At 44.5% G+C, this 12,857-nt stretch overlaps 1 protein-coding gene across 5 annotated transcripts in view; it reads right to left on the bottom strand.

The window, feature by feature from the left end:
• IL1R1 (interleukin 1 receptor type 1) overlaps nt 1-12,857 on the bottom strand; it is an 81,274-nt gene that overhangs the window by 17,878 nt on the left and 50,539 nt on the right. For all 5 annotated transcript variants that reach the window (XM_008253215.5, XM_008253226.5, XM_089327451.1 and 2 more), the window contains 3 exons: nt 7,441-7,504; nt 1,429-1,663; nt 1,143-1,332 (listed from right to left, as the gene is read on the bottom strand). In XM_008253215.5, coding sequence (XP_008251437.2) covers nt 1,143-1,332; nt 1,429-1,663; nt 7,441-7,504 — 489 coding nt within the window. The remainder of the gene's footprint in view (nt 1-1,142; nt 1,333-1,428; nt 1,664-7,440; nt 7,505-12,857) is intronic.

The following is a 12,857-nucleotide window of genomic DNA, read 5'->3' on the forward strand; positions in this document are numbered from 1 at the left end:
TTTCAAGGATAATCTCCAAAAATAATCTCTCATTGAAGTTCTACCAGAATAGCTAACAAAACACATGTGTTCCACGCAATGCTAGTCAGCACACTTTTGTTCAAATATTTATTTATTTATCTATTTGAAAGGCAGAGTTACAGAGAGGCAGAGGCAGAGACAACTATCCGCTGGTTCACTCCAATGGGCAAACTGCCGGAGCTGGGCCAATCCCAAGCCAGGAGCCAGCAGCTTCCTCTGGGTCTCCCATGTGGGTGCAGGGGCCCAAAGACTTGGGCTATCTTCCACTGCTTTCCCAGGCACATTAGCAGGGAGCTGGATCGTAAGTGGAGCAGACAGGGCTTGAACTGGCGCCCATAGGGGATGTCAGCATGGCAGGCAGCAGCTTTACCTGCTACACCACAACACCAGCCATCAACCCACTTTTAAAACAGTTACAGAAGCTACAAGGTTATTTTAAAAATAATAACTTTAATACAATACAGATATGATATTTTATAATAAAGAGCTATCTTCACTATCTTATATTTACTATCAGCCTTCTCTTTAAATATGTTTTAATTTTACTACTACTTTTCTCAATTAAATCTTATGAAACAAATCAATAGCAAACCTTTAAGGCCGGCGCCGCGGCTCACTAGGCTAATCATCCACCCTGCGGCGCCGGCACACCGGGTTCTAGTCCCGCTCGGGGCGCCGGATTCTGTCCCGGTTGCCCCTCTTCCAGGCCACTTCTCTGCTGTGGCCAGGGAGTGCAGTGGAGGATGGCCCAAGTGCTTGGGCCCTGCACCCGATGGGAGACCAGGATAAGTACCTGGCTCCTGTCATCAGATCAGCACAGTGCGCCAGCCGCAGTGTGCCGGCCGTGGCGGCCATTGGAGAGTGAACCAACGGCAAAGGAAGACCTTTCTCTCTGTCTCTCTCTCTCACTGTCCACTCTGCCTGTCAAAATAAATAAATAAATAAATAAATAAAATAAAAAAAAACAAGCCTTTGAACTACAGATTAAATGAGTACAGATTTACAATTGTTTTTATATTCCCTATTAAGTTTCACCACTAAAGAAGAAACATTTTCTTCTGTCTATGATAGAGAACTTGGACTTACTGGAAATGTAATCATCATATTTATAACAAATTTACCTTATACCACTGTATTTTGGGAAAATTGTTATTTTCATCTTTGAAAAAATCCATGTAAGGGCACACAAGTCCTCCATCTCCAGCAACGGGTAGTCTCTGTTGGAAGAGAGCTTGTGTGTTATAACACAAATTAGGTTCATTCTCCACAAATTTTGTAGTGATTCCAACTTTGAGGCAGGAAGTTGCATTTCTATAATAAAGTAAGAGAGAGAAATTAAACACACCGTTAAAAGACGGCCCCTCCCTCACTACTGCAGGTACCCAGAATGCATGTGGGGAACCTTACCTTACTACACAGTAGTAACGCCCTGAGTGCTCTGCCTTAGCAGGAACAAACCAAAGGTTATCTTTGTGTTGATGGATGCTACCATCTCGTTCCGTAGATATAGGGATTTCACTATCATTCTTATACCAATGTATAGTGCCAATCCTTTCATTTTGGTTAATAGGACAGGCGCGAACACCTATTTCATTTGCAGATGATACTATAATAATTGCTTCTTCACGTTCCTTGCAGTTATCTTAAAAAGGAAGAAAGAAAAAGAAATTTTGCAAATTATGCCAATGTTTCTAAAAATAATATCTACATTTAAATCAATCATTAAATACTTTGACTCGTAGGATCCATAAAAGCTTTATAGTCTTTGATTAAGAGCATTATCTTGACAGTCTGAAAAATTTATATTCAAATCCAGTTGTGTGTGCTGTGTGCTGTGCCCTAGGGTCAGTTATTTAACCTCTCTCACTCCCAATTTATTCGCTTGAAATAGAGATCATGTAACAGGAAAGACATGGCTTCAGTAGATGAAACATTGAGGACTGGGTTTACCTTCCTACCTGAACTAAAAAATGGACAAAGAATATGAAACAACATTGTTTAAGATGTTGAACTCAGAAAACAAAGGACAGAAATGCCAGAAAGAGCTGAAACAAAGGAAAGGAGCCCTACATTCGCCCCAAATGACTGCCGGTCCATGGCACTGCAGCAAGGAAGCACAGTGCAAAGCCCACTGTGCCCTCTGAGTTGAGGAGATGGGACTGGGAATCTGGAAAATGAAGAGCCTGCAGGGCAGAGCACCTGAACAGTCAGAGCTGCACAAATCTAGAGGGAACATATGGAGGGCTACAGGCTTCCTTGAGTTTTCAGCTAAGCACCAATCAGCCAAAGGAAGAAGGGAAGGAGGGAGGGAGAGATTGAGGGAAGGAGGGAGGGAGAGAGGGAGGGAAACAGGGGTGCTTCCTCCTGGTCTCCCACATGGGTACAGGGCCCAAGGACTTGGGCCATCCTCCAGTGCCTTCCCAGGCCACAGCAGAGAGCTGGACTGGAAGAGGAGCAACTGGGACAGAATCTGGCACCCCGAATGGGGACTAGAACCCGGGGTACCAGTGCCGCAAGCGGAGGATTAGCCAGTGAGCCGTGGCGCCAGCCTCTAACTCTGACTTTCAAATAGAGAAATGAAAAAAAATTATATGGCTGAAAATTCCATGCATTGTTTGTTGATAATATGTATTATCTATAAAGTATTTGAAGATCCTTCATATATGTGGATCTCAAAACATTTTTGCACCAAAGCAAATGTATCTTTTAATTCCATTTTACATAAATTTTTTGAAATACTCTGACAATGAAGAAATGGAATTTGTAGTTGAAAACTTTCCAACAGGGACAGGCATTTGTCCTAGCAATTAAGATGCTGCCTGGCATGCCCACACCCCACATCAGAGTGCCTGGAGGTGAGTCCCGGCTCCTTCTTAATTCCAACTTCCTGCTAACTGTACCCTGGGAGGCAGCAGGTGATGATGCAAGCAGGGTTCTGGATTGAGTTCTCAGCTCTTACTTCAGCCTAGTTCAGCCCCAACAGAGTGGACATTTGGGGAATGAACCAGTTGATGGAAGATCTCTCTCTTTCTCTTTCTCTCTGCCTCCCAAATAAATACTTAAAAAAAAAAAACCTTTCCAACAAAGATAATTTCAGGTATATATGGCTTCACTAATATATACTACCAAAAATACAAGCACCAACTAGCATTCACCAGCATTCATTAAAGAAATAATTTGAAATTTACATGAACTCTTCCATAAAACCAAAGAGGCAATACCTCCCAACTCATTCTATGAGATCAGAATTATTTTGATACCAAAATCAAACCAAGACATCACAAGAAAAGAAAATCACAAACCAATCTTTATCATGAACACAGACCCAAAATTTCTTTTAAAAGTTTTAGACATTGAATCCACAAATATTTCCAATAAAGAAAAAATCCACTAGGAAATGGAATATATCACAGTAATGCAAAGTTAAATTCAATTTCAAAAAATCTATGTAATTCTACATATTAAGAAAGAAATGAAAAAAATAAAAAAGAAAGAAATGAAATGTATCTTTTATGTAAATGGAATTAAAAGTTTATGTAAATGGAATTAAAAGATCCATTTCTTTCTGAAAAAAAGCCATATACAACAATCTCAATAGATACAGAAAAAATATTTGATAAAACCTCCATTCCAGAGAAAAACTCTCAGCAAATTAGGAATAGAAATGAATATACTGAACCTGATAAAGAGCAGATATGAAAAACCAACAGCTGTTATTTATAGTAAGACTAGGAACAAAGCTATGACTGCTTCTATTTAAAAATGTAATGGTACATCTAGCTAGTGTGCTTAAGCAAGCAAAAGCAATAAATGCCATCCAAACTGGAAAGGAAAATGAAAAGATTTTCACTTGCAGACAGCATGATCAAATGTGTAGAAAATGGTATGAAATCTACAAAACATCTAACATTAGTAAGTTGTAGGATGCAATATGGTAAGGCAAAATTGTGTTTAGTTTGCTTATGCTGGCAAAGAGCAGGTTGAAAGCGATATGTATCAATCTGAGCAGTAAAGAAAAACAGACATTGCACTCTCATCTGCTGGCTCACTCCCCCTAATGCTTACAACAGCCAGGGCTGGACCGGAGCTGAAGCCAGGGTCCAGGAGCTCTGTCTAGGTCAGGAACCCAAGGCCTTGAGCCATCATCACTGCCTCCCACAGTCTGCAATATCAGGAAGGTGGAGTCAGGAGAAAGAGCCAGGAATTCAACCCAGTCACACAGATTGGCAAGTGGATGTCTTAGCCACTAGTGCAAACACTCACCCCTGAAACTGATTTTCAGAAAAAATCATTTATAATAGCACCTAAAGATATAAAAAAAGAGGATGTCTGACAAAATATGCTTAATGTAAGATTTATACAATGAAATTTACACATTGTTCCTTAAAAAAATTTTAAAGATCTAAATAAATGAAGAACTATATACTGTTAATGAATGAGAACTATTAATATTAATAAGATGTCCATTTTCTCCAAACTTATTTTTATTTACTATCAATCAAAATATCATTGGGATTTTTCACACACATTGACAAGCTGATTGCAAAATTAATATAGAATTGGCCCAAACAACTTTGATATATAAAAGAGCAAAGTTGAGTTACAACACCTTACTTTCAAGACATATTATAAAGCTGCAGCAATTACAGTGTAATTGAGACATAATGATAAGCAGGTCACTGGAACAGATTAGGGATCCCAGAAATAATTCACAAAAAATATATTCAACTGATTTTTGATAAAGGCCCAAAGTAAATGGGAGTAGAGAAAGGTGGTATTTCTAACAAATTGAGTTTCCCTATGCACAAAAATTACTCCACAGGCAGGAATTCCAAAATGGCATAGAGTTTCCAGAAATCAATCTTCCATAAAAGCAACAAAAAGATGACAAAAATTTCAAAAATCAAAGGCTTAAAGCAATCAGAGGAGAATTTATTAAACAAACAAACAAACAAATCACTTGCTAAATCACAGAAGAACAGACCAGCTTTGGGTTCGCCACCAGTCTCCCTCCCAGGGCATCACCACTCTTTGACCCAATGGCATTTCCTGGAAGTCATAGTCCCAGGAGAGCCACAGGAAAAGCCCTATCCCCAGAGCATTGGTTAAAACAAAACAAAAACAAAAACAAGCAAACAAAAAACCACATCTGTGTCAACTGTCTAACATGACAGCAGCCAAAGGCTGTGATACCTCTCGGGACAAATAATAGCCATAGCTCCAAAGTTCTGACATATTCTACAGGAATCTAGAAAGCTACCTTTGTATGCAGGGACTTGCACATGCTTAACAAAAAGTAGAGTAGGTGTGAGCCCCTCACATCTGGGGGCCTCTGCAGTCACATGGAGCAGGAAGTGATGCCAAGGCAGAATTGTAAGCCTAAGTGTTGAGAGCATGCTCCAACAACACAAAGAGGCCCTCGGCAGAGTGCACAATGTGTTGGGTCGAGTCATTTAAAGACAATTGCTGGGTGGTGAATAAAGTAACCAAGAGTGGCTTCAGGGGCCACACACTACAGGAAATACAAGACTTTGCAGAATTACTGCAGGAAAGTCACCAAACAAATGAACAGAAGCGATGGCCGGATATCAATAATAGCAGTAAAGCTTGAGTGTGCTACGGGAGTGAAAGGGATACTTGATGTCCCGATTCCCAAGATCATACTATCTAAAATGTCCAGTTTTCAACAAAATATTACAAAACATGCAAAGAAACAGTCAAACATGGCCAAGAGAAACCATTCCAGAAGGGTCCAGATATATACGACTAAAGATGCTAAATCAGCATTAAAAATAATGTTCAGAGATAGGCATTGTGCCAGCACTTGGGAGGCCTGCATTCCATTTCAGAGCGCCTGGCTTGAGTCCTAGCTACTCCGCACTTCCAGCCTAGTTTCCTGTTAATATGCCTGGGAGGTGGTTCTTATCTTTTCAAACAACCTTGATGGCTGCCGTCAACCTCATGGTTCTCACTTGAGGTGCTTTCTGAGGTCTTCAATTGCATACTTCCACCCAGACCCCTGTCCCAGGCTCTAGACTGCTCGCCACTGTTACCATTCAGACCCCTACACTGAGCATGTCCAACATGAACACCCATCCCATCATTGGCAATGGTGCCTTGCCTTTCCCAGGCCAAACCTTTGGAGTCATCCTTAAGTTTTCTCTTTACCCCACATCTCACATCCATCCCATCTGCAAATGTCTATTGGTGCTATCCTCAAAATACAGCCCCAATTTGGCTGCTTCTTCCTCTTTGCTGGCACTCTTGAAGAGGCCATTGTAACTTCTTGCCTACAACAAGTCACCATCACAACTTGCCTGGATTATCCTGACAGCCTCTTCGTTGGTTGTTTATGCCTCTTTATTCTCTGTTTATGTCTTTGCCTCCCTGGGATCTATTCTCAAAACAAACCACAATGATCCTGGTAAAATGTATATCACATCACCTCTCTGGTCTTCAACAAAGAACTCTGCCCTCAGTGGGACTATAAGCGGAGATTCTTAAACACCCACACCCACTCACCAAAATAACCTCATCTCTTTTAAGATTCCTCTCACTTCTCATTATCTCCAACCACACTGCTGTTTTACCTCCTAGATAAAGCCAGGCCTTCAGCCTCAGGATCTTTGCACATGCTGCTCAGAATATTTCTGTACCTACAACCTGTTAGCTGTATAGCTCCCTCTTTTAGGTGCCACTCAGAAGTTAACTTCTCAGCCAGGGCTTTTCTGGCTACATACACTATCAACAACTTAATCTTCTGCCCACTCCAATCTCAAAACCTTACTTTCACCTATCCTGATTTTTCTTTCCCTATGCTTATCTCTATATGATATGATTTACACTCACTAGTATATTACCTCCTTCCCCTATGGCTATTCATGGCTATCACCTTAGCACCCAGTACCTGGAACATAGTAAAGGCTTAATAAACTTGTGGTAAGGATGTGGCAGGGAAAGGAAAAAAAATATGAAGAGAAAAACAATCAGTATTTATTGGTTTCCAGCATGGGCTCACTAACATATTGCATAACATTTCCTCCAAACAGATGCCAGGACTTCCTGTATCCCCTCTTCAATCAACAGCAAGACGGAAAGAGGCCTGGACTAACTATTGGAGTTCTGGATTTTAGCCATTGCTCCGAAGCTAGAAATAATTCACAAAAATATATTCAGCTGATTTTTGATAAAGGGACACACTCAATGCCTTAGAGAAAGGTGGTGTTCTTAAACCAACCGGGCCTCAGTTTCCCAGTCTGCTGATAAGAGAATGAGAGGTGAAGACGTTCAGGACACTTCTAGGGCTAGGAGACCCTGTTTCTTGGGCATGCAGAATCAGCTCAGAAAACCAACTGCACTTCATGGATTCTCAGTCAGAGCCTTACTTCCCACACGAGAACAAGGACATGCTCCACTTACCAGCCTCCAGGGAAATCAGCAGGGCTACGACACAAACAAGCCTGAGCAACACATTCATATTCTCCTGGAAAAATGCAGAAATGGAAGACAAACTCGTTACTATTCCAGCAAGTCTCTGGAAATACAGACACCCCGCCCCCACCCTCACCTACCGAGTCGCACTGGATGCATTCGTTTTCCTACATCATCAGGATAATCAAAACTGGGAGGAAGGGGAGGCTAAGGGGTTTTAATAGAAGCAGGGGCAAATTTGACAACTTAAGATTTTGACGTTATCCACCACCTATTTCCATGGACATTTCTAGTGCTGCATCCCACCGAAGTTCCCCCCAAATCTAGCCTACGTCCAAAACAGACCACAGTCAGCCCTCCATCCTACATCTGCCAATCTAATCCATCATGGATCAAAACCATTTGAAAATAAAATTGCATCTTTTCTGAACACATGCAAACTTTCCCCCCTTGTCATCATTCCCTAAGCAATACAGTGTAATATAGTATTTACATTATCTTAGTTACGGTACGTCACCTAAAGATGGTTTAAAGTATAGGACAGGAAGTGACAGGTTCAATGCAAATACTACATCATTTTATATAAGGAACTTGAGCATCTCAGATTTTGATCTCCAGCCCCTGCTGATACTAAGGGACGACTACATTCACCTCACCCTGGGTGTCCCCTGCTCCTATGGATTTGCTCCCTACTTGGAATCTCCCCTGCGGCAAGAGTCTTCTCCCACTTCCTGCCCTCATTTTATAATGCGAGATCCAAAGCTATTTGTACAATATGATACAGCTACCCAGAATGCCCCCAAAAAAGACTAAAGTCAGTGATGGGTTCTTGTGGTTGAGTGGTTTTCCCCTTCTCTGGGACTTTTTATACATTTTAGAAGGTATAAAAATACAATGAGGATGCACGAATCTTTTTCACAAAGGAAAAAAGAGGGAAAAAAAAAAAAAACTCCACAGCCCCTGAAAATAGTTCCAAAGGCCACACCTACAGATCATCAGCTATAGAGCCATTGGTTGGCCAGTGAGATCCGGAGACTTAATTTAATTCCCTGGCCAGCGCCGCGGCTCACTAGGCTAATCATCCACCTGTGGCACCGGCACCCCAGGTTCTAGTCCCGGTTGAGGCGCCAGACTCTGTCCCAGTTGCTCCTCTTCCAGGCCAGCTCTCTGCTGTGGCCTGGGAAGGCAGTGGAGGATGGCCCAAGTGCCTGGGCCCTGCACCTGCAGGAGGAAGCTCCTGGCTCCTGGCTTCAGATCAGCACAGCACACCGGCCTTAGTGGCCATTTGGGAGTGAACCAATGGAAGGAAGACCTTTCTCTCTCTCTCACTAACTCTGCCTGTCCAAAAAAAAAAATTCCCTATCTCTCGGGCCACATGCAGGACAGACGGTACACTAGGATTAGGTACTACATGCCCGTTGCTTCATTTACAAAACAGAATCACTAAAATAATAGCAACTAAGCATGCAAGAGACAAACAAAACCCTCACTCTTGCCCACCCTTCCAGACCTCTCAAGCCCAGAGGAAATAGTCTGCCTGAATGTTCCCGATTCATGGCCCTGAGTGGGGATGCTGCCACACCGCATGCTACAAGGCTCAGTCTCATCCCTCCAGCTAGCTTGCTCGCTAATCCACTACACAGCTTGATAGTGCCTCAAACTCTCTGGCCGCCCCCAAAACCACACTCACCATCTTACCACACCTGGATCCCCAACATGCCCCATTGCGGTCCTGCTCCAGGCTTCCAAAGCACTCACACAACAAGAGACCCAGGGCCCACAGCCTCCATTCCCCCAGCCGCCCTCTCGCTGTGTCTTAACCATCTTTCTCCTTAGGCCACCAAGCCCACCCTCTGCACTCAAGGCCATTGTTAATGCTGCTTTAGTGCAAGCCATCTTCCATTCATTTTGGCAATATTGGGTCCATATTGGTCTCCCTGCCCATGGATTTGTGTCTTCCAGTCAAGCCAGAGAGCCTACGGATTATCAGCCACCGAATGCTGTGTCCCGATCGTCCAAGCTCCCTGGCAAAGCATGTGGGGTCTTGATACTAAGGTTCTGACTCCGCTTCTCCAGGTTCCCCACAACATGCATCCCCTGCACACTGCAGATGCCAGCCCTCCCCGCGTGGTGGGTCCCAGCCTTGGAAACTTTACATTTAATCTTGCCCTGTGAGCTTCCCACCCACTATTCTGGCTTCATTGTCTGAGCACCCCCAGCACCCTGTACATGCACCTGCCATGGCCCTGTGTACACTGCCTGCACTTAGCCCAGGACAGGACCCTTAGGAGGGCAGAGCTGAGACCCACCCCTCTCTGCCCTCAGAGGCAATGCCAAACAGACCAAGCAATTCTATGCTTTGAAGGAAATCTTCCTTTTAAATTTTCACTGGAGATTCAGTTTGCCTATCACATCACTAAGTAAACAGGCAAACACAAAATATTCTAACTGAAACAACACTCCTTTAGACTCTAATAACATGATATCTGTTGTATATTAGCTGGACAATGTTCTGTTGGGGAAGCTGTATTAAAAGGTATGAAATCAGTACAACACGCTGTTTAAACAAATATGGAGAAAAGATTCTCTGGGCATGTGAGGCACACCCATCCATATTCTTGAGCTTCAGCCCCAGTATGAGGATGATGAACCCCAGGTCTGGCTCAAACCTTGAAACCCAGCTCAGAGCAGTCAAACTGCATTCCTTACCCTGCAATTCTCACACTTGACGCAAATTGGCTCTCTCCCAAATTCGCCCGGCTTTATCATATTATTATGGCATTTACTTTAAACTGTATTCAGATTATGGAATAAGAGCCTGACTTATTATGTCTTTCTGGGATTGCATGGAAGTGGGCTTTATGTCTTTATGATAGAGAGGAAGAAAAGAAAGGTTCCAAAGTTTCCAGATTAGCGCCTTAGTCGGTTGCTCGCATCAGCTTGTCAACATCAAAATAAGGGCGGTCTGAAATCAACCGAACCGGCTGTTGGTTACAAGATCTGACTTGTTGAAGCATCAGACAGGACAGAGGGAAAGTTAGAGGCCAGACTGAACTTCACGGAGAGTGTATTTCAAAGTATAGTTCTAAGGTAGTTGTGAGCAAACAGCATTCCATCATTAGAGCCGCACCATCTCGATCTCCTCCCTGTGCCTCCCTTTCCTCACTGGCACAGGGGAGGCAATGACTCAGATGATCTCAGGCGCCTTCCCGCTCCAAGGACTGTAAAGCAGGGGCAGAGTCCTGTGCATCCTGGTTTCACCTCTGCTCCACCACTGTTCTGCAGACAAGCAGCGGGGTGGGGAGTGGCCCCTTGTCCTCAGCAGGGACCTTTCTGAGTCCAGATCAGTTGCCAGGACCACGGAGTCAGGACTCAGGGCCAGGCTTGGGGATGTACAATCGGGGTGACAGGACCTAAGGCAGTGGGGACATCAGTGGAAAGGAGGTAAAGTTCACACCAAGACTAAACTAAGCTGACCCCAGCCAAAAATGAACACAAACCCAATACCCTCAAATAACAGGAACTTCAAGGTGGAGCCAACCCTGACAGCTTTCCCAGCACTGGGAGTCAAAAACACATCTGAGCCAAGAAATCTCTTCAGCAAGATGATTCAGCTCCTGTGCCTCAGTGTCCCCACTTTGTGCAATAACAGTATTTGTCATGGACAGTGGCCATGAGAGTGAAATGAATTGCCACATGGAAAGGCCTTAAAATCTTGCCTGGCAAATGCTACTCAACGCAGTAGCTATTAAGAAATGGTCTGTGCTGGATGGAAAACACAAGTTAACTCAAGTCCTGTCCCCTGGAGCATTCTAGATTGAATATTTATGACATGCCTGCCTCCAAACTTGGCCATGGAAATAAAATAAGACTCCCAGGCTTGGTCCAAAAAGCTCAGTAGCCACAGGGAAAGTGGACACATGAATAGGAGATAGGTAGGGATCCTAAATCAGCCTGCAGGCCCAAGCAGCGTCACACATTGGAGCATAAGCCAAAGGTGATGCCTGCCGAGCTGTGAGAGGGGCTGCTCAAAGGGCCTTGTTGAGGAGTTGGCACTGTCACTTGCAGGTGGCAGAGAATGGCTTGAACATTTTACACCGCGGGTGGGACATGGCTGGATTTTCATTTCTTTTTTTTTTCAAGATGTATTTATTTATTTGAAAGGCAGAATTAGAGAGGCGGAGGCAGAGAGAGAGAGAGAGAGAGAGAGAGAGAGAGAGAGAGAGAGAGAGAGAGAGAAGTCTTCCATCTGCTGGTTCACTCTCCAGATAGCTGCAATGGCCGGAGCTAGGCTGAAGCAAAGCCAGGAGCCAGGAGCTTTCCAGGTCTCCCATGTGGATGCAGGGGCCCAAGGACTTGGGCCATCTTCTACTGCTTTCCCAGGCCATAGCAGAGAGCTGGATCGGAAGTGGAGCAGCTGGGACTCGAACCGGTGCCCATATGGGATGCCGGCACTGCAGGCGGCAGATTTACCCACAATGCCACAGCGCCAGCCCCCAGATTTTCATGTCTTACAGATGTTCTGGCACCTCTGTAGAGCATAAACTGGAGAAGAAAGGAGGCGGAAAGAGTGACTGCCATGGGGGCCTAGGAGAGAGAGAACGCAGGTGGATCGGCCAGCGTGGAAAAACAGGCAGATGCAGGGAAGCGAGAAGGAGTGACACACCGGTCCTGACTCACGGTGGTGGGGCAGGGAGGGGCAGGTCTGGATTAGGAGGGCAGGCTCAGTAGCCACAGAGAGCCCCTCTGAGGCAGTGCTCAGAAGGTTTCAATACACACATCACCCCTATACCTCGTCTCCCAGGACAAGGCCAGTAGATTGCTGCCTAGAGACATCAAGAATTTGAGCATGCAGCCAGTGCTGTGGCATAGTAGGCTAAGCCTCTAACCTGCAACGCCAGCATCCCATATGTGCACCGGTTCAAGTCCCAGCTGCTCGTCTTCAGATGCAGCTCTCTGTTAATGTGCCTGGGAAAGCAGCAGAAGGTGGCCCAAGTCCCTGGGCCCCTGCACCCACATGGGAGACCTGGAAGAAGCTCCTGGCTCCTGGCTTCAGATCAGCTCAGCTCTGGCCATTGCTGCCATTTGGGGAATGAACCAGTTGATGGAAGACCTTTCTCTCTGTCTCTCCCTCTCTCTGTCTGTAACCTACCTCTCAAATAAATAAATATTATAAAAACAAAAACGAATTTGAGCAAGAGGTGAGGGTGAAGTGGAAATAGACTGTGAGGTCTGGAATGTGCTAGAATTGAGGAGAACCTTGACATTGTACAGGGAGCCAGTGTGTCTCAGAGGCCACAGCTGGAAAAGTGGGCAAGAACCTCTGTATGCCTCCCTGTGGAATCAGCTGCAGAGTCCTTCAAAAGCTGGGTAAAACCTTTGTCTAGCCTCCCTCACCTCCACCT

Source organism: Oryctolagus cuniculus, chromosome 2 (assembly GCF_051225735.1).
Source record: "Oryctolagus cuniculus isolate XC-2025 breed Fujian yellow rabbit chromosome 2, ASM5122573v1, whole genome shotgun sequence".
Lineage (NCBI taxonomy): Eukaryota > Metazoa > Chordata > Mammalia > Lagomorpha > Leporidae > Oryctolagus > Oryctolagus cuniculus.